This window comes from Somniosus microcephalus, chromosome 1 (assembly GCF_052327205.1).
Source record: "Somniosus microcephalus isolate GS21.2 chromosome 1, FLI_Smic_1.0, whole genome shotgun sequence".
Classification (NCBI taxonomy): Eukaryota; Metazoa; Chordata; class Chondrichthyes; order Squaliformes; family Somniosidae; genus Somniosus; species Somniosus microcephalus.
In genome coordinates, this window is record NC_140987.1 from 291,008,708 (window position 1) to 291,035,712 (window position 27,005).

A 27,005-nucleotide genomic window follows, 5' to 3' on the forward strand; every position below is an offset into this window, starting at 1 on the left:
GAGTGGGCGAGAAAGTGTCAAATCAACTGTATGAAGGAGATTTTTTTTTTGCTGGAATGTGATTTGAAAAAAAAAGTTGTCATATTTTAGATCCAGTATTGTGCAACGCGAAAGGGTAAATTTAATAACCTTGTAGAAAAGGGGCCTTTAGGGAAGAGTGACCATAATATGATAGAATTTTATAATGAGTTTGAAAGTGACTTGGTTAAATCCGAAACTAGGATCTTAAATCTAAACAAAGCAAACTATGTAGGTATGATGGGCGAGTTTGCTAAGGTAGATTGGGAAACTACATTAAAAGGTATGACAGTGGACGAGCAATGGCTAACATTTAAAGAATTAATACATAATTTACAACAAATATACATTCCTTTAAGGCACAAACACCACAGGAAAAGTGGTCCAACCGTGGCTAACGAGAAGTTAGAGAGTATTAGATCAAAGGAAGAGGCTTATAATGCTGCCAAAAAGAGTAGTAAGCCTGAGAATTGGGAGGATTTTAGAAATCAGCAAAGGAGGACCAAGAAATTGATGAATAAAGGGAAAATAGAATGAGAATAAACTAGTGAGAGACATAAAAACAGACTGTAAAAGCTTCTATAGATATGTAAAAGGAAAAGATTAGCAAAAGTAAATGTGGGTCCCTTACAGGCTGAGACAGGAGAAATTATAATGGGGAATAAAGAAATGGCAGAGAAATTAAACAAACTTACATTGTGCCTGTCTTCTCGGAAGAAGACGCAAAAAACTTTCCGGAAATAGTGGAGAACCAAGCGTCTAGCGAGAATGAGGAACTGAAAGAAATTAGTATTAGTAAAAAAGTAGTACTGGAGAAATTAATGGGACTGAAAACTGATAAGTCCCCATGACCTGATGGCCTACATCCTAGGGTTTTGAAAGAGTTGGCTATAGAGATAGTGGATATGCATTAGTTGTCATTTTCCAAAATTCCACAGATACTAAAACGGTTCCCGTGGATTGGAAGGTAGCAAATGTAACACCACTATTTAAGAAAGGAGGGAGAGAGAAAACAGGGAACTACAGACCAGTTAGCCTGACATCAGTAGTAGGGAAAATGCTAGAATCTGTTATTAAGGACGTGGTAACAGGGCACTTAGAAAATAATAATAGGATTGGGCAGAGTCGACACGGATTTATGAAGGGAAAATCGTGTTTGACGAATCTGTTCATTTTTTGAGGTTGTAACTAGCAGAATAGATAAGGGGGAACCAGTGGATGTGGTGTATTTGGATTTTCAGAAGGCATTTGATAAGGTGCCACACAAGAGGTTATTAAACAAAATTAGGGCTCATGGGATTGGGGGTAATATACTAGCATGGATTAAGGATTGGTTAACGAACAGAAAACGGAGTTTTCGGGTTGGCAGGCTGTAACTAGTGGGATCAGTGCTTGGGCCTCCGCTATTCACAATCTTCATCAATGATTTGGATGAGGGGACCAAATGTAATATATCCAAGTTTGCTGATGACACAAAGCTGTGTGGGAATGCAAGTTGTGAGGAGGATGCAAGGAGGCTTCAAGGGGATATAGACAGGCTAAGTGAGTGGGCAAGAACATGGCAAATGGAATATAATGTGGAGAAATGTGAAATTATCCATTTTGGTAGGGAAAAATAGAAAAGTAGAGTATTTTTTAAATGGTGAGAGATTGGGAAATGTTGGTGTTCAGAGGGACCTGGGTGCCCTTGTACACGAATCACTGAAAGTTAACCTGCAGATGCAGCAAGCAATTAGGGAAGCAAATGGTATGTTGGCCTTTATTACAAGAGGCTTTGAGTATAAGAGTAAAGACGTCTTACTGCAATTATATACTGCCCTGGTGAGACCACACCTGGAGTATTGTATGCAGTTTTGGTCTCCTTACCTAAGGAAGGATATACTTTCCATAGAGGGAGTGCAACGAAGGTTTACCAGCCTGGTTCCTGGGATGGGGGGATTGTCCTATGAGGAGAGATTGAGTAGATTTGAACTATATTCTCTAGAGTTTAGAATAATGAGAGGTGATCTCATTGAAGCATACAAAATTCTTAGAGCTTGACAGGGTATAAAAAAAAAAGGTGACTCAACCGTGGCTAAAGAGGGAAATTAGGGATAGCATAAGATCCAAGGAGAGGACATATAAATTGGCCAAAAAAAGCAGTAATCCAGAGGATTGGGAGCTGTTTAGGATTCAACAAAGGAGGACTAAGGGATTAATTAAGAAAGGGAAAATAGAATATGAGAGTAAGCTTTCAGGGAACATAAAAACTGACTGTAAAAGCTTTTATAGATATGTGAAGAGAAAAAGATTGGTGAAGTCAAGCGTAGGTCCCTTGCAGTCAGAATCAGGGGAATTTATAATGGGGAACAAAGAAATGGCAGACCAATTAAATACATATTTTGGTTCTGTCTTCACAAAGGAGGACACAAATAACCTCCCGGAAATGTCGGGGAACATAGGGTCTGATGAAAGGGAGGAACTGAAAGAAATCAGTATTTGTAGGGAAATGGTGTTAGGGAAATTGAGATTGAAGGCCGATAAATCCTCAGGGCCTGATAATCTACATCCTAGGATACTTAAGGAAGTGGCCCTAGAAATAGTAGATGCATTGCTGATCATCTTCCAACATTCGATGGACTCTGGAACAGTTCCCATGGATTGGAGGGTAGCTAATGTTACCCCACTATTCAAAAAAGGGTGGTGGAGAGAAAACGGGGAATTACAGACTGGTAAGCCTGACATCGGTAGTGGGGAAAATGCTAGAGTCCATTATAAAAGATGTAATAGCAGAGCACTTGGAAAACAATGACAGGATCGGACAAAGTCAACATGGATTTACAAAAGGTAAATCGTGCTTGACTAATCTACTGGAATTTTTTGAGGATGTAACTAGTAAAATAGATAAAGGAGAACCAGTGGATGTGGTGTATTTGGAAGGCTTTCGATAAGGTCCCGCATAAGAGATTAGCATGTAAAGTTAAGGCACATGGGATTGGGGGCAAGGTATTGACTTGGATAGAGAACTGGTTGGCAGATAGAAAGCAAAGAGTTGGAATAAACGGGTCTTTTTCCAAGTGGCAGGCAGTGATTAGTGGGGTACCACAGGGATCGGTCCTTGGACCCCAGCTATTCATAATATATATTAATGATCTAGACAAGGGAACTAGATGTAATATCTCCAAATTTGCAGACGACACAAAGCTGGGTCGGTGGGTGTGTGCGCTGTGAGGAGGATGCCGAGAAACTTCAGGATGATTTGGACAGGTTGGGTGATTGGGCAGAAGCATGGCAGATGCAATATAATGTGGATAAATGTGAGGTTATCCACTTTGGTGTCAAAAACAGGAAGGCAGATTATTATCTGAATGGCAATAGATTGGGAGAAGGGGAAGTGCAACGAGACCTGGGTGTCCTTGTGCACCAGTCGCTGAAGGTAAGCATGCAGGTGCAGCAGGTGGTTAAGAAGGCAAATGGTATGTTGGCCTTCATAGCGAAAGGATTTGAGCACAAGAACAAGGATGTCTTGCTGCAGTTGTACAGGACCTTGGTGAGACCACATTTTGAATATTGTGTGCGGTTTTGGTCGCCTTATCTGAGGAAGGATATTCTTGCCATGGAAGGAGTTCAGCGAAGATTCACCAGACTGATACCTGGGATGGCAGGAATGACGTATGAGGACAGATTGGGTCGATTGGGCTTGTACTCGCTGGAGTTTAGAAGAATGAGAGGGGATCTCATTGAAACTTACAAAATTCTGGCAGGACTGGACAGACTAGATGCAGGGAGGATGTTCCCGATGGTCGGGGAATCCAGAACCAGGGGTCACAGTCTAAGGATAAGGGGTAAGCCATTTAGGACAGAAATGAGGAGGAATATCTTCACCCAGAGAGTGGTGAACCTGTGGAATTCTCTACCACAGAAGGCAGTAGAGGCCAGTTCATTAAATATGTTCAAGAAGGAGTTGGATATATTTCTTCAGGCTAAAGGGATCAAGGGTATGGGGAGAAAGCAGGGACCGGGTACTGAACTTGGATGATCAGCCGTGATCGCATTGAATGGTGGAGCAGGCTCGAGGGGCCGAATGGCCTACTCCTGCTCCTATCTTCTATGTTTCTATGATAGATGTTTCCCCTGACTGGGGAGTCTAGAACCAGGGGTCACAGTCTCAGAATGAGGGGTTGGCCATTTAAGACTGAGATGAGGAGAAATTTCTTCACAGAGGGTGGTGAATCTTTGGAATTCTCTACCCCAGAGGGCTGTGGAGGCTCAGTCGTTTCAAGTCTGAGATCGATAGATTTTTGGATATTAAGGGAATCAATGGATATGGGGATAGTGCAGGAAAGTGGAATTGAGGTAGATGATCAGCCATGATCTTATTGAATGGCGGAGCAGGCTCGAAGGGCCAAATGGCCGACTCCTGCTCCTATTTCTTATGTTCTTATGTTCATATACAGTGAACAACAAAAATGGAAACTAACCAATTGGAAAGGAACAAAACAGGCTTGATCTATGAAGAAAGAGAAGACAAATATTGAGAAAAAAAATTGACTTACATGAAATTGTATCATACAGATTAGCCCAATCGATAATTTGATGATTGCACTATTGGCCCAGTAATTCCGGGCCCAATGCGCGAGTAAGGACGGGGTACTCACGCGTGTGCCCGGAGGAATTGCAGGTTTTCAGCATGCACAGCGCATGTGCTGAAAACTGGCATTTCCTGTCCTCTGACCCAAGGGGTTAAGAGGCTGAACGCGTGCGCGGTATCGGGCAGCGCGTGCGACTTGGATTTCCTCTATTTTTAGAGAGTTGCGCGTGTGTAAAGGCCTCCGGTATTTACGCATTGAAAAACCACATGTAAGTACTTAGTTTTACAGGTAAGTGGTCTATTAATACAATTGATAATTTTTTTTCCCACAGGTTTGTTATTTTTAAAGAATTTACAGTAAGGTAAGTTTAGTTTTAGCCCCGATTTTTTTATATACATTTTTTTTTCAAATTTTCAAATTGTTGTTTAAAATAGTTTTTCAGAGTTCTTTATGGTTCATTTAAGTAGTGCAATGTTTTTTTAAAATTTTCTTTCAGGTTTAAGTAGTGTTTTGGGGCCAGGAGTTTTCATGAGTTTGACAGCTCTTACTGTCAAACTCATGAATGAACTTTTGCAACCTCCCATTGGTTGCCCTGTGCTCACGTGATCCCAGCCGGCTCATCGCGCTAAGTACGCCACTGGGTCACGCAGTGAGAGGAAATGCAATGTGGGCCAGAATTAAAATGTCAGCGCGCCGGATAAGTGAACATCGGGGGCTTGCACGCGCGGCAAGCTCCCGATCCTAATTTCAGGGCCAATGAGTTAGCGCCATCCAGTGTGCTGCAAACACAGTTTGAATTTCATGTTTGCGCAGCAGTTTTAGGTGTGTTGCATTTCAAGAAGGCATATCTATTATAATGCAGTGTAAGATGGAGTTGTTTATTGATTTTATTGAATTTTATTGATGACTGAATGTTGATGGCAAAAGAACCAGAGGGGAGATGAGAATTTCTTTACGCAACGAATAGTTGTGATCTGGAATGCACTGTCTGAAAGGGCGGTGGGAGCAATTTCAATAGTAACTTTCAAAAGGGAATTGAATAAATACCTGAAAGGGAAAATTTGCAGGGCTATGGGGAAAGTGCAGGGGAGTGGGACTAATTGGAGAGCTCTTTTACAGAGCTGGCACGATGGGCTGAATGGCTTCCTTCTGTGCTGCATGATTCTATGGAATAATGGGGCAGTAATTCCTCCCCAAATGCGTGAGTACGGAAGGGGTACTCACGCGTCTGGCTGGAGGAAATGCCGGTTTTCAGCATGCACAGCGCATGCGCTGAAAACCGGCATTTCCTCTCCTCTAACCCAAGAGGTGAAGAGGCTAGCGCGTGCGCTGTAGGGGGCAGCGCGTGCGTCTTGGATTTCCTCTGTTTTGGGGGATTTGCGCATGTCTAAAGGCCTCTGGTCTTTACGCTTGTAAAAAGCACACGTAAGTATTTATTTTTACAGGTAAGTGGTGTTTTAGTGCAATTTAGACATTTTTTTCCCACAGGTTTATTATTTTAAAGAATCTACAATAGGTAAGTTTAGTTTTAGATCCTTTTTATTAAAAGTTTATTTTTTTCAAAAAAAAAATTATTGTTTAAATTATTTTTTTTAACTTATTTATACTTAATTTAATGATTGGGATGTTTTTTAAATTTTTATTTAAAGTTTAAATAGTGTTTTGGGCCCCTGTAGTTTTCATGAGTTTGACAGCTCTTACTGTCAAAGTCATGAATGAGTTTCCCCTCCCCTGATTGGCTGCACAGTGCTCACCTGATCCCAGCTGGCACATCGCACTAACTACGCCGCTGGATCAGGTAAGCACATCGCGCCGACAGCTGAACCGGGCCTGTGAAAGGAAATGCAAGCAGGCCCTGGCTTCAGATGTTGGCGCGCAGGGTGAGTGCAGATCGGGGGCTTGCACGCGCGGCAAGCCCCCGATCTAATTTCAGGGCCATTATTTGTTTCTGTGCCTGAGTGTGTGTTTATTTAAATATATATACATATACATACATATACAGTACATACGTGTATCTATCTATCTATTACCTGAAATCTTATGATTTCAGCTAAATCTGATGCCATCACATTACCCTGAAACCCCCCCCCTCAAACTGTAGCTTTAGCAACAACATTATTGTCATTGTATTCTCCTAAAATACCATGCAACAACCTTGGACAGTGAAGAAAGCACTATTTTGAGTTACTGTTGAATTTATGTTTTCTGACTCAAGGCTCCACCAGCTTTTATTGTGGAATGTAATGGTTCTGCTCTTGTTTTTTGAATTATCTTGGTCTTTGGTGGCCCAGGACTGTAAAGTGGAAACAAAATATGCCAAGCAAAAATTGTAGACTGAAATCTATCCTTAGAGTGCCCTCTGTATAGTTTAACTATTTTCAGCTGCTTCTGCAACTAAAGCCCCCATCATTTACTTTAGATTTTTTTTTTTACCACTGTCTGAAATGATTGCCTATTAATGAATTAAAAGGCCGTGGGGAAAATTGCAGTTTTAACACTGTCCATTTTATTGTAGGTAAAGAGTAAAAATAGTTAAAATGAATTATTTGTTCAACATTGTTTACTACTAAGTTACAAAGATTTGAATTATTTTTAAACCTCTTGCCAGAACTGAATCTTGCCAGCTGAGCCACCTCTCGTCGATATCCAGGACAGTCTTGGATGCAGATCCTGCAGATACCTGACACTGGTGGTTGGTGCCGGCTGAGTGGATTTCTCTGGGTTTTGGGGAGAGAGTGTGATAGCTTGAGCTGGTGAAACACATAAATGGGGGAATACATCCAAATGTCAAGTACTTCTCCTTAAGCCTTTTTTTCTGTCTTTAAACAAGCCAAGAGCATATTTCATTACGCATATGGTTGAACTATATTTTGCCAGGAAATGCCTCTTCAACATACCTTTGGTTTTACTGTTGTCAGTGGAATGCTGACCTACTGAAAATTTGCTTTGAGTTTATTTCAGCAGAAAGCAAAGCCTTTTTACTGTAATGTCTGCTGATGCGCAGACGAGAATTGGCTGTATGGACTTTCAAACCTTGTTGAATACGAACCGTAATTTATGGCTACTGCTGGACCTGTTTACCATTTAGTTTCCCAACCTATAAGCATCTGCATTCAGGTGACATGACAATATCTGCATTGTACAGCCAAATACAAGGGTCATTACCAACACAATTAGAACAAGCAGGTAGTGCAATTCTCAAATTTGTGGCTGAGTTGCACACTGCCTTTCAACCTTGAGTCCTGGGTTCAAGGCCAGTGTATTACATGCCCCTCACTACTCCATGGTGCTGGATGTTGGTGCTTTATGTGTTATGCCTCCTTTCTCTCTAATCTCTTTTGACAGCTGGTAACCGGATTATGCCCCTTCACATGACCAATAAAGGCTGCTTCCCAAGGCTTTATCTCCTGTTGCGGTGTCTTTGCACCAAATTGTCTGTGTGGCAATGACTTGGGCATGATGCCCAAAAGGTGCTGTTCTGCCTCAAACCGCCTCTGCTGTTGTGGCTTGATTTGGAACTGGCTGGTATTGTACAAGAGAAGTGGGTTTGTTTTGCAACCATTAGCGTTTCCCACCTCTAGCAAATTAAGGTGCTGATTCCCCCCCTCCCCCTCCCCCCCCCCCCCCCCCCCCCCCCCAAAGTGTTGCTGTATTTATCTTTGGCAAATGTTCAGACCAGGTGGTGGTGAACAGCGTCATTACTAGAATCAAATCAGTGTAAATAAAGTGTTTTTAAAAACTAATTAGGTTATCACTATAGCTTCCGTTTCCTTAGTGCGCACTATATAGTTGTACTATCCAGATGATTAATTTCAAATGTAATTGTTTTCTAGGATGTTGATGAGTGGAACATCAGTCGTTTGAATACAATTTTGGATGTGGTAGCAGAAGAAAGCGGCATTGCTATTGAAGGTGTGAACACACCGTATTTGTACTTCGGCATGTGGAAAACTACGTTTGCTTGGCACACTGAAGATATGGATCTGTACAGTATTAACTATCTACATTTTGGAGAGCCAAAATCTTGGTAGGTGTAGTAGCTATGTTGCGTTTAAGTTTTATTAAATATTAAAGGACTGGCAAAGAGTATATTTTTTGCTTCCCAAAAATATACTACTTAAAAACAAATTCATACAGTGAATGATACACAACCTGCAGTATATGTAATAAGGCAGCACATCATTAGGTTGAGGTGAAACAACATTGCTTCAATTCTGAGGTGTCCTGCTTGCTTGGTAATAACTTGAGATTAGTCAGTATAATGTATACAATCTTAGGAGTACAGAACTTTAGCTTGGTCTTCAAGTTTTCCATTTGATAATTTTGCTACTGGTGGAAGATGACTGACCATGACAGAGAGGGAAGTCCAGCAACAATGTGCCATTTTAGAAGTGGTACAGTGCTGTTACTGAAAGCTGAATAACTGTTCTGCTGGATATTGGGGTGTGTGTGTGCACAAAATCCATAATACACTATGCACTTGAAGCATTAACTCTCCCTGCCCTAGAATATTTTTGAAGATAATTGATGACTGCACAATTTTGAAACAAAGAACATGTTTCTAGCTCTGGCATTCTTTACTTTGAGAACAACAAATAAAGGTTTATAATAACCAGAGCTTTGAGCAGCATTCTACACCCAATTCGAAGCAGAGTGCAGAAATGTCCATGTCGCCGTATCGGAATGTATAAATAATAATTTCTGAGACACTGGTTTATGGCAGTTTTTCCAGAAGTGGACCAATACCTGGAGCTTATTTCAGGTGAGTTCTATTCTATTTGTCAGCACCTCCTGGCTATAACTTCAAACACAACTACAAAGCAATCTGGCACCTTTTGCTCTGCGGACTGAACTTTCGTACTTTTGTGGCAGCACCAGACTTAACACTTGGGCTGTGAAATTATTGGAGGAGATATTCCATGAACTTGACTGTCTAAGTATATCGTTTGAAATGATGCAACTGAAGATTGCCCCACTGTGTTGGCAATGGTGCTTAAGGCTTGAGAGTACACTACTATCGTAGTCTTTGCAAGAATGGGGGGAGAAATTCAACTTGCAGCTGCATGTTCTTCCAGCATAAGATTGGTACAGGAAACTTTGATATCCGGCACCGACGGGACCGAGCTGTTGCCGTCCCATCAAAACTGCCGGACAAACCAGCGCTAATGTTGAAACATACGGCGCTTTTGAGCTCCGTATCTGGCAACAAACCCTGTTGCAACAGCTTCTAAACAGTCGGCCGTACCTTGCAAACGTCTCTGTAGCTTAGCAACAGCTTCAGCGAGACCTTGCAGAGCCTGACTGGTGGAAAAAAAAAAAGCAACGAAAAGAAAAAAAACCTAACGAAACGGCTCCTGATTTTTGCCGGTGGATCGAGCATTCCGGACAGTTAACCTCCGGATAAACCAAAGTTTCCTGTATTAGACTTCCGAACTTCGTGTTGTGATCTGTGCCCGAAGCCATATTGACTCGGGCATTTAGTCATCTAGGGCGGCTGCCTGAAAGCAGTGGGGTGCCTAATAGTTGGATGTAAACTAGGGTCCTACTCGTGGTTAAGGACGCCTCTGCCAAGTTGAACTGCGGGTGCGTTATATTCGTTCATTCTAAAACCTGCCCACAAATCCTAGGCAGCAACAATCGGAAAGGAGGCAGCACTAGTGCTATTTAATGAGATCCTCAGTTGCATTCAGCTAAGCCTCTGGTTAGTCGTTTCAGACTGCTTGTAGACTTCTGGGCCTATTTCTGGCTGTGTTGACTGCTCAAGCTGATTCAAAAATTGTGGAGAGTTATTTTTTTTGGAACAATCTCTGCTCGGGGGTTCGTGCACAAAGTTGCTCTGCCAACATGGGTGTGCTGCTCAGTCTGCCATTGGGCCATTCTATCCCCCTGCCCTTGCTTCTGCACACTTGTGCTCGGTGAATCTCTCAGTGCAGACCCTTCTAACTGGCCCTCTAAATTACGCGGGGTGCCGATTTCTAATCTGGTGTCTGCATGGCTAAGGTCGAGTGACAGTCCATCTTCAGGAAGGCTGCTCTCTTCCTCTCCTGCAACTGTGAATGTTACTTCTGATGGACCTGGAAAGAGAAGAGAGAGGTCAGGGTTAGCAATTAGTGGCAAGGGTTAGCAGAGATGGATGAGTCATAGAATCATAGAAATTAACGGTACAAAAGGAGGCCATTCGACCCATCTTGTCTGTGCCGGCTGAAAAAGAGCTATCCAGCCTAATCCCACTTTCCAGCTCTTGGTCCGTGGCCTTGTAGGTTACGGCACTTCACATGCATATCCAAGTACTTTTTATATGCAAATATTGTTTCTGCCACCCTTTCAGGCAGTGAGTTCCAGACCCCCACCACCCTCTGGGTGAAAAAAGTTCTCCTCAACTCCCCTCTAATCCTTCTACCAATTACTTTAAATCTATGCCCCCTGGTTATTGACCTCACTGCTAAGGGAAATAGGTCCTTCCAATCCACTCTATCTAGGCCCCTCATAATTTTATACACCTCAATTAGGCCTCCCCTCAGCCTCCTCTGTTCCAAAGAAAACAACCCCAGCCTATCCAATCTTTCCACATAGCTAAAATTCTCCAGTCCTGGCAACATCCTCAAATCTCCTCTGTACCCTCTCCTGTGCAATCACATCTTTCTTGTAATATGGTGACCAGAACTGTACACAGTACTCTAGCTCTGGCCTAACTAGTGTTTTATACAGTTCAAGCATAACCTCCCTGCTCTTATATTCTATGCCTTGGCTAATAAAGGCAAGCATCCCGTATGCCTTCTTAACCACCTTATCTACCTGTCCTGCTAGCTTCAGGGGTCTGTGGACATGCACGCCAAGGTCCCTCTGTTCTTCTACACTTCTCTATCCTACCATTTATTGTGTATTCCTTTGCCTTGTTAGCCCTCCCCAAATGTGTTACCTCACACTTGGCACAGGAGTGGTAGGGATGGTGGGCCTCCTTCTGCTTTCACTTGCGCCCTGTTGTGTGCCAGCTTGTCCTGAACGAAGAAAGGGAGTGGGTTACTGTGTGGCCTGCTGAAGGATTATGAAGATGTACGTGCCAGGGTGGAATAGTGCTCATGGTGCATGAAAGATGCCACAGATGTGGGAAAGTGAGGGAGTAATTGTATGGAAAGTAGCAGGTGTAGAGTGTGCAAGTAGTAGCAGAAGGAGTTTCAGCAAAGTGTGAAAGAAAAAAGAAAGACTTTCATTTATTTAGCGCCTTTCACAACCCCAGGACGTCTCAAAATGCTTAACGGCCAATGAACTACTTTTAGAAGTGTAGGCACTGTTGTAATGTAAGAAATGCGGCAGCCAATTTGCGCACAGCAAGCTCCCACAAACCGCAATGAAATAAATGACCAGGTAATCTGTTTTAGGTCTTGGTTGAAAGATAAATGTTGGCCAGGACACCAGGGCAAACTACCTTGCTCTTTGAAAAGTGCCATGGGATCTCTTGCGTCAACTTGAGAGAGCAGACGAGGCTTTGATTTAACGTCTCATCCGAAAGAAGGCACCTCCGACAGTGCAGCACTTTCGGGTGCAAGGCTGCCTTTAAATGGCATCACTGCTGCCTGATTTTCCGCTCCCCCAATCGGAGTGAGTAAGATTGGTAGCTCACCAATCAATCAAATGAGGCACAGACACCAATTTAGCTCATGCCCCTTGCTGACGACATTGGTCACTCCAAGTGATCACCGCACTCGTTTTGTGCCTGTTTTTGGCGCAGGTTGAATTTCTCTCCCAGAGTCACCTAGTGGCACAGAGTGGGTACTTCAACAGTACAGTTCAGATGCAGTGGTCCTCTTGGAATGAACATTCCTTGCTGCTCTTGGATCCAGGGCTACCATATTGTGTCAGTCTAAACTGGTCGGGCCAGAGCATTGGAACAAAAACTCTGAGCACAATTTTTTTAATGCAAAGAATCTTGCTGTCTGACTTCAGATTTCAAAATTGCTTGGTCACTACTCTGCTTGGATCAGTGGAAATTGTGACGCATTTATTTGTACAAAAAAAATATATTTCCAGGAATGTACTAGTTAAGCATATGAATGGCTGTTGCAAGATCATTCTGCTCATGACGAGAAGGCTTTTTTTTGTGACCGTGCAGGATTTTGTTCTAAGCGGAGCTTCTTTCTATCCCATGGATCCTTGTGTTTCAGATGTTCTTGAACACTTTGGATCCATCCACATCAGTAAATTGCACAGATAATTAAAATTTTAGGAGACTAGGATGGGAAAGTGGGTTTATGGATGTAGGATATCTTTCATTAGCTTGTTCATCCGTGTAATCATTTCAGCCATTTTTGATTTATCACAGTTTTTAATGTATGGAGGCAAGGATGAAAAGAAGAGAACTTTCCTCTGACAGCCAGAAGAATACGGTCCAGGGTGTACGTGCAGGGTTTGGTCGCAGAATAGACACTGGTTTAAATCCAACCTGAAATTCTATAGATGTCTGTGGTTTACCACTAACTAACTTTGTTATTTTGTATGCCGCATTGTGATGTAACCCCAGGCATGAGATGTGTAGCCCAATATTTAAATGTGGTTTCAAATTGTGTGTTTAATAAGCACCTAATATAAGTTTAAAAAAAAAAGTTTAATCAGAATAGATCAGATTACACATTTTGGTAGCCATACACAATCTCGCAGCATTCTTTTGGTTGTGCTTTAAGATCTCCCTGAAGAATATCCCTTGCAGATTTGATGGAAGATTCTGATTTTGATATTTTCACAGATGTAAATGGTGATCATTAGGTGTGAACAAGTAATAGATTATCCCAAACTGGTTCAAAATAAAGAACGAAAAAGTAAGAACTTGCATTTATGGAATGCCTTTCATGTCCAAAGCGCTTCAGTCAATGAAGTACTTTTGACATTTGATCAGTGTTCTAATGTAGGCAAATGCATTCAATTTGCATTCCCTACTGTTGTTCAACTAGTGCCATGGGATCTTTTATATCCAGTTGATCAGGTAGGTGGGGCTTTGGTTTACGATCTCATGTGAAAGACAGCACCTCTGACAGTGCAGCACTCCCACAGTACTGCACTGAAGTGTCAGCCTAGGTTATTTGCTTCTGTGTGAGTCTTGAACCCAAGACCTCCTGACTCGGGCGAGAGTGCTATCACTGAGCCAAGGCTTATGCTGCAAATACCCATTAAATAAAAAGGGGAAAAAATACAATGTGGAAAATACACAGCAGGCCAGTCCTTGTGTGTAAAGACAAGATTATTTGCAGTTTAAGGAAGGATACACAGCCAAATGTCACTAATTTGTCATTTCTTCTTGCTGTCCTGTAGTCTATTTCCAGCATTTTCTGTGTTCATTTCAAAATACATAATTTTTTTGTAATTGTTGGGAGCGTGGTTTACAGTTGGAGCAATTTGTTTGTGATCCTGTATACTGTATTCGCTGCTCACGATGCGGTCTCCTCTACATTGGGGAGACCAAACGCAGATTGGGTGACCGCTTTGCGGAACACCTCCGTTCAGTCTGTAAGGGTGACCCCGAGCTTCCGGTCGCCTGTCATTTTAATTCACCGCTCCATTCCCACTCGGACCTCACCATCCTTGGCCTCTTGTATTGTTCCACGGAAGCTCAACGTAAACTCGAGGAACAGCACCTCATCTTCCGATTAGGCAGTCTGCAGCCTTCCGGACTCAATATCGAGTTCAACAATTTCAGATCATAAGCTCGGCCCCCATTTCATTTTCTCTTGTAATTGTTCCACTCCTTTCTCCCCCCCCCCCCCCCCTTTTCCTTTTGTTTCTCTCTCACACCTGGCAGCTATCTTTTGCCCTGCCAGTACACTTTACACCTAATCCCAGCCTATTACTATCTCGTCTAGCTTCTAATCTCTTTTACTTCTTTTGTTTCTTTTATTCTTTTGTCCGATCGCAGCCCTGCCTCCGATCTAGTTTCTTTCCAGTTTTGAAGAAGGGTCCAACCCGAAACGTCAACTCAAATTTCTCTCCACGGATGTTGCCTGACCTGCTGAGTTTTTCTAGCATTTTCTGTTGTTATTTTAATTGGATTGGCCTGTCTTCCAGTGGCCCTGTTAGTTGAGGTTACTTCCTCTAACAGTACTTGTTCGGGAGGGGGGAAATTAATGTAAGTTTTAGATGTGGAAATCCACTGCATAAAAAGACAACAAAATAAATAGAGAAGTATTTCAGTAATCAAAACTGTATTTGTGCGTGTTTGAAAGTCTCAGAATTAATTATTTTAATCTGACTTGGAACTAGAGGCCATTAGTAGTCTCTGATGGGTTTTGTTGTAAAAATCTAGTTAAGAGCATGATAACACCATAATTGCGAATGTGGATGTGGAAAATATTTCATTGCAATATTCCTGGCCGACATTGCCTCCCGATCCGGCAACAAGATTTTAAAAATTCTCATCCTTATTTTCAAATCCCTCCATGGCCTCGCCCCTCCCTATCTCTGTAACCTCCTCCAGCCCTACAACCCCCCGCCGAGACATCTGCGCTCCTCCAATCCTGGCCTCTTGCACATCCCCGATTTCCTTTGCTCCACCATTGACGGCTGTGCCCTCAGCTGCCGCGGCCCTAAACTCCGGAACTCCCTCCTTAAACCTCTCCGCTTCTCTCTCCTCCTTTTAACTCGCTCCTTAAAACCTACCTTTTTGACCAAACTTTTGGTCACCTATCTAAATACCTCTGGCTCAGTGTCGAATTTTGTCTGATAACGCTCCAGTGCAGCACCTTGGGACGTTTTAGACGTTAAAGGCACTATATAAATGTAAGTTGTTGTGTTGGTTAAGTACCCACAAGCATTGTACTTCAAAGCTAGGTTGAATGACTATGTTGCAGCTGACATCAGTGTGTCAGCTGGAGTGTACTTTTGTACTCAGAAGCTATAATAATGGGTCAGGACATAATGCAGTCTGATCCTGACTAGGATCAGTAGACTGTTGGAGTTCTTATCCACAAGTGGTGCTATTTTTAACTGGTGATGTCTACTGATTTATATCGCACAAAATACACACGTGAAGGTAAGTACCAATCTTGTTAAAAGAAAATAAGCAGCACATTTGGTGATGAAAACAAACTGGGTATTTGAAATATGGTTTTTAGTTCAGTATTATTGTAGGACATACACTGAACTGTGCTCTTCCCTCCAGAGAACACATTTCTAAGCCTCCTGTTTGAAATGCAATACTTCACTGCCATCTACTGGTTGGCAACAATATTACACCATGTCAAACCCACTGAAATACCTTTTAAATTTGTTACTAATTGTATTGGGACTTATGCTTTATTAAAAAAGGTTTTAAAACTTTTTCTTCCCAGCTTTTTATTTTCAGCTGTGTGTTAAGCACAATCTGCTGCACAGAAGTAATGCCCCAAATCATTTTATAACACCAATAATGGAAGAATAACAAATTAATTTTCATTTTTTACACTGGGGACACCAATCCACCCCCCCAACTCCCTGCCAAACCGAAAACCAACCTTTAAAAAAAAAACACATTTAGGTCTTGGGTGCAATATGACCAAATAACAGTCTGCTGCCACACTGATATTATATGAAAAGGGTGAAAGAGACCATCAGGCCCAAAGATGGCACACCATTTCTTTTTGTTGTTGAACACATATGAAGGGACATAATCAAAAAGTGAGAGTGCAGATGCTGTAAATGTGAAACAAAAACAGAAAATGCCAGAAACACTCAGCAGGCCATGCAGCATCTGTGGCGGGAGCAGATGAGTTAATACCTTTGTTTTGATATGAGCGCTAACATCGGTGGGGCTGTTACACTTTTTCAAGGAGGCTTTGAGGGTGTCCTTGAAGCATTTCCTCTGCCCACCTGGGGCTCTCTTGCCGTGCCGGAGCTCCGAGTAGAGCGCTTGTTTTGGGAGTCTTGTATCTGGCATGCGGACAATGTAACCCGTCCATCGGAGCTGATTGAGCGTGGTCAGAGCTTCGATGCTGGGGATGTTGGCCTGAGCAAGAACACTGACGGTGCGCCTATCCTGCCAATGGATTTGCAGGATCTTGTGGAGGCAGCGTTGGTGGTACCTCTCCAGTGCTTTGAGGTGCCTGCTGTACATGGTCCATGTCTCTGAGGCATACAGTAGGGCGGATATCACTGCTGCTCTGTAGACCATGAGCTTAGTGCCGGGTTTGAGGTTCTGGCCTTCAAACACACTCAGGCGACCGAAGGCTGCACTGGCACATTGAAGGCGGTGTTGGACTTCGTCGTCGACGTCTGCCCTTGTTGACAGTAGACTCCCGAGGTATGGAAAGTGGTCCACGTTGTCCAAGGCCTTGTCATGGATTTTGATAATCGGGGGGCAGTACTGTGTGGCGGGGGCAGGTTGGTAGAGGACCTTTGTCTTACGGATGTTTAGTGTAAGGCCCATGCTCTCGTACGCTTCGGTGAAGGTGTTGACGATGGTTTGGAGTTCGACCTCCGAGTGAGTGCAGACGCAAGGGTGAAATGGAGCAGTGCAGCAAGGAAGATCGTGAAGAGCGTTGGTGCGATGACACAGCCTTGCTTGACCCCGGTTCGTACGTGAATTGGGTCTGTGGTGGAACCGTTGGTCAGGATCACAGCTTGCATGTCATCGTGAAGCAGGTGGAGGATGGTTACAAACTTTTGAGGGCAGCTGAATTTGAGGAGGACAATCCATAATCCCTCATGGTTGACAGTGTTGAAAGCCTTTGTGAGATCAAAGAAGGCCATGTACAGCGGTTGGTGCTGTTCCCTGCATTTCTCTTGTAATTGACGTGCGGTGAAGCTCATGTCCATTGTGCCCCTTAGTGGGCAGAATCTGCATTGCGACTCTGGGAGGAGCTGTTCGGCCACTGGAAGAAGGCGATTGAGGAGGATTCTTGCAATGACTTTCCCTGTGGCAGACAGGGAAACTCTTCTGTAATTACTGCAATCGGACTTGTCGCCTTTCTTGAAGATGGTCACAATTATGGCGTCTCTGAGACCCCCTGGCATGCTCTCCTCCTTCCAGATAAGAGAAATGAGTTCATGAATTCGCGCCAGTAGTGCTTCTCAGCCATGCTTTAGTGCCTCGGCAGGGATTCCATCTGCTCCTGAGGCCGCCTTGTTGTTCAGTTGTCGGATGGCCTTTTCAACCTCCTGCCGGGCTGGGGTTGTGCTGAGATGGGGGCGGGTAGCATGCTGTGGGATGGAGTTGAGGGCACTCGCGTCGAAGACAGTCACAGTTAAGGAGATCTTCAAAGTGTTCCTTCCAGCGGGCACTCTCTGCCTCTGTCCTTGATGAGTACCTCTCCGTTCTTAGCCTGCAGTGGGGTTGGGCCGTAGATGGTCTTGACTGCGCTAAAGAATCCACGCACATCGTGGTTGTCGGCTAGCTGCTGGATCTCCTGCGCTTTCTCCACCCACCATCTGTCCTTTAGGCCGCAAGTTTTTTATTGGACCTCTGCCTTCAGGCTTCTGTAGAGCTGCTTTCTTGCTCTCGAGTTCTGTTGCTGTTTTCAGATCAGGAATGCCTTGCGCTTGCGGCTTATTAGCTCCTGGATCTCCTGGTCGTTCTTGTCGAACCAGTCTTGCTGTTTCCTGGTCGAGTGACCGAGCGTCTCTTCACGGGTGCTGATTATGGAGGCCTTGAGTGCAGACCAGGCGCTGTGGGCACTCTGTGTCTCTGCGTCACTGGGAGTCGTCAGGTTGTTTGTGAGGCGCAGGCTGAATAGGGCTTTCTTAGCGGGGTCTTTGAGCGCTCCAGCGTTAATTTTCCTGCGCCATTGTTTCTGTTGCCGCCGCTGTTTTGGGGCTACATTGATGGAGATGACAGAGCGGATTAGGCGGCGGTCTGTCCAGCAGTCGTCAGCTCCTATCATGATGCGGATGTCTTTGCAGTCCCTCGCTCGGACGATGACGTAGTCCAGCAGATGCCAGTGCTTGGAGCGAGGGTGCTGCCATGAAGCCTTGTACTTGTCTCTCTGATGGAACAAGGTATTGGCTATGACAAGGCCATGTTCCAAGCATTTCGACAGGAGGAGGGTACCGTTGGAGTTGGATTTCCCTACCCCCTCTCTGCCGATCACACCTCCCCAGAAGCCTGTGTCCTTTCCAGTTCTGGCGTTCAAGTCAGAGTGGCGTTAAAGTCAGAGTATAGGAAGAGTGGGTCTGCCTATGGAAGCTGACTTTTGCAGAGCGCGCAGCTGAAGTGTATCGGGATGTAGCCCAAACTGTAGTTGATTTTGACAAAGTATGAGTACACTGCGGCAAATTTTGTTTAAAAGATTGCATTAAAGAAGCAATGGTACTTTAATGGGAAATTGGAGTCGAGGTCGAAGATCAACCATGATCTTATTTAATGGCGGAGCAGGCTCGAGGGGCCGAATGGCCTACTCCTGCTCTTATGCTCTTATTCTATTGTCTTTGTTCTGGCAGACATGGTATCAGTAGATATGTCCTTTCATAAATAAAGAACCTCCTTGCATTTATATCTTGTTTATTAAGTGAAGATAACAATAATTGAACAAAGAGATGGCAAGAAAGCATTCAGTAGTTATGTCCTGAAGGCTCCCTTATCTGGAACAGCAAATTGGCTCCTGCATTGACATTAAATTTTGTTCTTTGACCTACAATTATCTTGTCACTTGCTTGTTCTAGATATTGGTTATGTAGCATGTTGTAATCAGCCTTTATAAGGGTGACATTTCATTATTTCTGTTTTAAATCTAGGCGCTTCTCCGTTGAATTATTCAAATAGTAGGAATGTCTTAGACACCTGCAGGTCTTCGTTATGGACTGATTTACTCAATTCCTTTGCGTAGCTGATCTTGTTCAGTACACGTCATTCAATTGGCCTATTTGCTGAACAGGACCATTTGCTTTTGAGGGAATAGCTATTCTGAGACTGGGATTGTTACGATTTATAATCAGATTGTAGTTAGTAGATTAACAGGTGTATACCCTAAATACAAAAATGACATTGAGCTTTACAACATGAGAACAGGCCATTCGGCCCAACCAGTCCATGGTGGCATTTACCCTCCGCATGAGCAAATAGTTCTAACCGCATTAAATTCCACAGCTAAATCTCTTGCATTTAATCCTGTATCTATGCCCCTCATTCTAGACCCCATAACTAATAGAAACAGTCTGTTTTTATCTACCCTGTCTCTCTCTATTTTTAAATGCCCCTCCCTACCTCTGTAACCTCCTCCAACTTTACAACCCTCTGAGATCTCTGCTCCTCCAATTCTGGCCTCTTTCGCCTACCCGATTTTCTTCGCTCTACCATTGGTGGCTGTGCCTTCAGCTGCCAAGGCCCTAACGTCTAGAATTTCCTCCCTAAACCTCTCTACACCTCCTTTTAAGACGCTCCTTCAAACCTACCTCTTTGACCAAGCTTTTGGTCACCTGTCTTTGTGGTTCGGTGTCAAATTTTGTTTGCTAATGCTCTTGCGAAGCACCTTGGGACGTTTTGCTACATTAAAGGCACTTTATAAATGAATATTATTGTTGCTCTAATGAAAAAGACTCGATTTTCATGTCTATCTTCGTCTTGCATTTTCTCATACTAGGAAGCATCCTAGTGAATCGCTTTTTTCCCCCAGCCATATCAGCCTGAGGTGCTGTGAACCTGTACCCCCAAAGTTCTCTGCTCTTCCACAGCACCGAGCTTATTTCCATTCAGAGTATAATTACTGCCGTCATTTGTTTTTACCAGAATGCATCACCTCACAGTTGCTAACATTGAATTCCATCTGTCACTTTTATTCCATTTCCCCGTGTACTGCTTATAGAGTTCAAATATAGTAACATCCACAATGAGCAATCCACATAAGTGATAGATAGTCATTGAGCAAAGACTGCTGTTTCTCGCCTTTCCCCGCACCCACACTCAGTATACAGCTCTTCATTCCAGAGCTTTTGCTTCTATTAGTCAACCTGGAAGTCCATTTCACATTGATCACTGTAGAAATGCTTTCTGACATTGATCTTAAATTTGTCTTTTGCTGTTTTCAACTGTACCACCTTGTCCCACTGTTTAGTTTGAAGTAATATTCAGATTTATTACTTTTATACTATTCTCACTTCTCAGTCAGCTCTTTAAAGGCTAAAAAGCATCAGTTTCTCTCTGCATGCTCTCTTCACTTTCCCCTTCCCCCCCGACCTTTTCTTTCCCCCCAAGCTTTGCCTTTTCTCTCTTCCCCTCCCTTTCTCTCTTCCCCTACGCTCTTTTTTCTCTTTCTCCCCCCCCCATTTCCCCTTTATCTATTCTCTCCCCCCACCTGCCCCCCCCTTGCTCCTTTCATAAGAACATAAAAAATAAGAGCAGGAGTAGGCCATATGGCCCCTCAAACCCTTGTAGAAGTTCAGCCATGACCTTATTCAACATCTCCACTTTCCCGCACTATCCCCATATCCCTTGATTCCCTTAGTGTCCAAAAATCTATCGATCTCAGTCTTGAATATACTCATTGACTGAGCATCCACAGCCCTCTGGGGTAGAGAATTCCAAAGATTCACCGCCCTCTGTGTGAAGAAATTTCTCCTCTCAGTCCAAAATGACCAACCCCTTATCCTGAGACTGTGACCCCCAGTTCTAAACACCAGGCAGAGGAAACAGCCTCTCAACATCTGCCGTCAAGTGCTCAATTTTATACATTTTCAATGAGATCACCTCTCTTCTAAACTCCAGAGAACACAGGCTCATTCTACTCAAACTCTCCTCATAGGACAGCCCTCTCACCACAGGAATCAATCTAGTGAACCTTTGTTGCACCAACTCGGTATATCCTCCCTCATAAGGAGACTAAAACTATGCACAGTCCTCCAGGTGTGGTCTCTCCAAAGCCCTATACAATTGCAGCAAGACTTCCTTACACTTGTACTCCAACTCCCTTGCAATAAATGCTGACGCACCATTTGTCTTCCTAATTGCTTGCTGTATCTGTATGTTAACTTTCTGTGATTCATGTACAAGGACCAATGTTCCCTTGAATTTTTTTTGGGTGTGTGACCCATTCAAAATACCACGTGTGTGCGGTGTTCGCCATTTAAAAGCCGGTGAGCTGGCTGCGCGGGAGCTCCAGAGTGCTGTGCAGCACAGCTTAAAGAGAACATTAACGAGGACCCCCAAATCCCTCTACATACCAACATTTCCCAGTCTCGCATCTTTGGTAGGAAAAACAGAATTTTTTTTTTTTTTTTTTTTTTAAAGTGGGTAACTTCACATTTCTCCACATTGTATTCCATCTGACATTTTCTTGCCCACTCACTTAACCTGTCTATATCCCTTTGTAGCCTCTGTCTTCCTCACAGTTTACTTTCCCACCTAGCTTTGTATCGTCAGCAAACTTGGATATATTGCCCTCTGTCCCTTCATCTAAGTCATTGATATAGATTGTGAATAGCTGAGGCCCAAGCACTGATCCTTGCGGTACCCCGCTAGTTACACCCTGCCATCCTGAAAATGACCCGTTTATTCCTACTCTTTTCTGTCCATTAACCAATCCTCAATCTATGCTAATATATTACCCCCAATCCCATGAGTCCTAATCTTGTGTAACAACCTCTTGTGTGGCACCTTATCGAATGTCTTCTGAAAAATCCAAATATACTACATCCACTGGTGTTCCCCCTTATCTACCCTGCTAGTTATACGCTCAAAATCTCTAATAGATTTGTCAAACACTATTTCCCTTTCATAAATTCATGTTGTCTCTGCCTACCACTTCCTTAGTAATGGATTCCAACATTTTCCCGACGACTGATGTCAGGCTAACCGGCCTGTAGTAACCTGTTTTCCCTCTCCCTCCTTTATTGAATCGCGGGGTTACATTTGCTACCTTCCAATCTGCTGGGACCGTTTTAGAATCTAGTGAATTCTGGGAGATCAAAACCAATGCATCCACGATCTCTGCAGCCGACTCTTTCAAAGTCCTAGGGTGCAGGCCATCAGACCCAGTGGATTTGTTGGCTTTCAGACCCATTAATTTCTCTCCTCCCTTGCTCCTTTCTCTCTCTTTCTCCCCCCCCCCCCCCCCCGCCGCTCTTTGAACCACCTTCGCCTCTTTTTTTTTGTAAAGCTCACCTATTTCCTAAAATGCTTTGTGAATATATAATTATAGTTTGAAGCATTTCTTTCTGTATTGTAACAGACATAAAGTAGTCAACTGACCACGGTAGTATACAAATCAGCCTGTGGGATGGGGAGAAGGGGATGTGAAGCTGAAAGAAAATAACAATTGGAAAATAAACTTTTTGTTATCTGGAGAGATTTGCATGATGGCATTGACTCATGGGAACATTGGAACAAGTGTAGGCCATTCAGCCCCTTGTGCCTGTTGCACCATTCAGTTAGATCATGGCTGATCTGTATATCAACTCCATTTACTCATTTCTATGTGGCCCTTTCACCACTTTGTTACAGTACAGTAGGAAATTCTTCAAACTGTGATTCTATGTTCACAAACCATTTTAGGAAACAAGTGGAGATTTACATCCTCAAAAAATCTTTAACTGTCCCGAGCCACAAATTTGATCCATGTCCCTTGATGCCCATTGCCTAATTAAAATCTGTTGATCTCCATTTTGAAAATTTCAATTGACCACAGCCTTTGGGGGAGAGAATTCCAGATTTCCACTATCCTTTGTGTGAAAACGTGCTTCCTCATTTCACTCCTGAACAGCCTAGTTCTAATTTTAAGTTGTGCCCTCTTGTTTTGGATTCCCTGACCAGAGGAAATGGCTTCTCTGTATGTATGCTATCCAATCCTTTTATCATTTTAAACACACAATTAATTGTGTCTGACTTAATTGAATTCTTTGATGAAGTAACAGACGGTTGGTCAAGGTAGTGCAGTAGATGTATATATGGACTTTCAGAAGGCATTCGACGAAGTGCTACACAGGAGGCATACACAGTGGCAGTATGGATCTGGAACTGGCTCAGTGACGGGAAGCAGAGGGTGGTGGTGGATGGATGATTTTCAGACTGGGAGCTGGTTTGCAGTGGTGCTCCCCAATGGTCAGTTTTAGGTTCATTACTCTTCAATTTTTATAAACGACCTAGACTCGGGTGTAGGGAGCAGCATTATAAAGTTTGCAGATGGTACAAAACTTGGCAAAGTAGTAGATAGTGATGAGTATAGTTGTAGATTTCAGGATAAGATAGACAGGATAGTGAAATGGGCAGAAGCATGGCAGATGGAGTTCAATGTGGAGAAGTGTGAAGTGATGCACTTTGGAAGGATAAATATGGAAAGACAGTATACTATAAATGATTTTGAAAAGTGTAGATGAGCAGAGAGACTTGGTGTCCATATACACAAATCCTTAAAGTTGGCAGGGCAAGTTGATCAGGTGGTTAAAAAAACATGTGGGTTTCTTGGGTTTATAAATCGAGGAATAGAATATAAAAGCAAAGAGATCATGCTAAACCTTTATAAATCACTGGTTAGGCCTCAGCTGGGGTATTGTGGACAATTCTGAGAACCACACTTCAGGAAAGATGTAAAGGCCTTAGAAAGGGTACAGAGGCGGTTTACCAGGATGTTACCAGCGATGAGGGACTTCAGTTATGAGGAGAGGTTGGAAAAGTTGGGACTGTACTCCTTGAAACATAGAAGGTTAAGAAGTGACCTAATAGAGGTTCTCAAGATGATGAGAGGTTTTGATAGAGGAGATAGAGAAAAACTATTCCCTCTGGCGAGTGGGTCAATAACTAGAGGTCATAGATTCAAGAGGGGAGATGAGATTTTTTTTCATCGAGTTGTTGGGATCTGGAACGCTCTACCTGAATAGGTGGTGGAAGCTGATTCCACAAGTAATATTAAAAGGGTGTTGGATCGGTACTTTGGACGGACAGAAAGCGAGAATGAGTGTGTTCTTCCAAAGAGCCAGTACAGGCATGACAGGCCAAATGGCCTCCTTCTGTGCTGTAAGTTTGTATGATAATTAAATCTTATTGTAGTCTTTGGAGAGTTACTTGGTTAGAAGCTGCATGGCTGTGTTGCGTGTCGGGAACACCAGGATAATGGCATGATTTGAAAAGTTGGAAGCTCAGTTTCCCATTCACTTCCGTATAAAATCTGTGCCTTGCTGTCCAAGGAAGAGGCATGTGCTTCCTGGTAGCAAACTAAAGAAAGGCCTGGGAGCAAATTCAGTGACCACTCTGTGGCAGAGGAATGACTGGAGGGAATACAGAGAATGTGTGCCCTTCACAGAAAATGAATGTATGCATAATAGTACTCTGCTATGCTTTTACAGGTTTTTTCACTTTATAGCATCTGGTTTAGAAATGTAACTATGCAGAAGTGACTAATAATTAGTGTCAGCAAGTTTTTGCCAGATTCAGCTTGGCTCTAACTGAATGTGGATCTGACTGAGTGATGTGAGGCTCTATATATCTGTGTCTGCTGATAATTAAAATTTCTAAATCTAATATAGGATTATAATCGATGTATATGAATAGCACAATTCTTCTCTAATTATCACTCTTTAAACTTGAATGATTACACTAACATTTGTAAAATAGTGTATGAAAATATTCACACACTGGTCCTGTGTTTTATGGAATGTTGTTACATGTCCAGTGGTTTCGTATTTGTCTTGGTAATGTTGAAAAATGTTCTGGATGCTTTCATTATACCAGAGAAAGTCTTTGGTCTGTGTTAAGTTAGAGTAAGAACCCAGTTCTGAAAAGGGTTGAATTGACACTTCCATTGATTCATTTTCAGGTATGCAATACCTCCGGAGCAGGGGAAGAGACTGGAACGTCTTGCACAAGGTAATGAATTACAAAATGTTGCAATACATCAAATTTCCAACTGGAATGTATCCTTTTCACCGTATTTGGCATATTCTGATTGTAACTGTTTCATTGGTGCAGAACTATAAATTTGGAGAGGTGGGGGGGGTGTTGCGATTGGGCATCTTTATCTTTTTTTATATAATTTATTTTTAATTAGCACAACCAATCCAAACCTCTTGTATTAAAGCAACAATTATAACTACAGTAGATGGTATTTTACTACAAACTTGTAAACTTGTTTGAATTTGGTTTGTGGATGTAAGGTGCCATGCTTTGCACTTGGGTTCTCAAATTATTCTCCCCAAGGTTGAAAATAAGTGGTTACTAGTGTCACTTTTACGTTGCTTGTGCTGCAGAAGAGAGATCTGTGACCTGTGAGTGCTGCACTTCCCATTGTTATTTTACAATATGCCCTACAGAGGGCCCATTGGAAGTCCAGCAGGATGGAGGACAACGCTTTGTGCTTCCTCCACTGGCACCTATTGTGTTGCATGAAAATTTGGGGTCCTAGGTGGCACTGGAAGTAGAAAGTTTTTTATGCTGATAGGTACATATATATATGTGGGGATGATGCATTATGAATTTAAAATTGCCTTAGGATTAGCATATGTTACTATGCTATGTTGTAATTGAAAGTCTGTCAGAGAATATTTTTTTAAAAAACATTAAAATTCTGAAAAAAGTGTTGCAAATTGAAATTTGATAATTAACTAAGTTTGGCTGTATCCAGAATTGCAGTTAGTACATGGAAGAAAAAATGTTGAGTAAACTTTGTAGAACTGAAAATCAGATAAATTTGGCATTGCTGGCCTTTGGAATTATAATGAAATCTAAACTCTAGGAAGGAATTTTTATTTCCCACTCGAACTTAAAGGTTGGAATTTTGCCTACCTGGCCGGGTCCGGTGTGGACGGTCTCATGGCGGGTCGCGACCCCGCTGCTGGCTCCATCCCGCTGTTGAAAGACTTTCCCTTAATAGGGCCTATTAAGCCCCGCCCAGCACGTTACCCGGCCCAATTAAATGGTGCGGGTCTGGTGATGTCATCGATGACGCATTTTCAGCTGGGTTTTTTAAAGGACCATGGCCACATTAGATTTGACGTTTAGTCTAACATCGTGCTGTCTGAGTACTACAGCATTAGAATGTTGCTGACACTGACTGCACTGAGGCAGAGGGCTGCACCCAGTACCCAGCATATGGAGGGAGGTGGTCTTCCCTTCCGATGGGCGGAAGAGACCTCCCCAGGAGACCAAGACAGCCTGGTTGCAGATTGCAGGGGAGGTCACAAGCAGGGATGTGGTCAGGAGGACCTGGGTGCAGTGTCGCAAACGTTTCAATGATCTCATTAGATCAGGAATTGTTGGTACAAAGCCACACTCAACTTCATCCTGCTGTGCCTATCCTCGCATCCCCATCACTCTACTTTCCCTTCCCTACTCCTGCACATCCTTACTCACACCAACATACCTTGCATCTCCACCCATCCCTCTCTCTATCTACATTATCACATCCCCATCCCTCACACTCACCCTCATAATGCAATCATACCAACTAACAACACACAAGCGTAGCCACTTGGGTGTTTTATCCAATGTTTATGTAAAATTTCTGTTAATGTGTCAAACATAAAAATCTTTATTTT

General features: G+C 43.0%; 1 protein-coding gene across 7 annotated transcripts in view; it reads left to right on the plus strand.

The window, feature by feature from the left end:
• LOC147124839 (lysine-specific demethylase 4C-like) overlaps nt 1–27,005 on the plus strand; it is a 645,681-nt gene that overhangs the window by 101,268 nt on the left and 517,408 nt on the right. For all 7 annotated transcript variants that reach the window (XM_085993864.1, XM_085993875.1, XM_085993908.1 and 4 more), the window contains 2 exons: nt 8,423–8,616; nt 25,289–25,338. In XM_085993864.1, the coding sequence (XP_085849990.1) occupies nt 8,423–8,616; nt 25,289–25,338 (244 nt within the window). The remainder of the gene's footprint in view (nt 1–8,422; nt 8,617–25,288; nt 25,339–27,005) is intronic.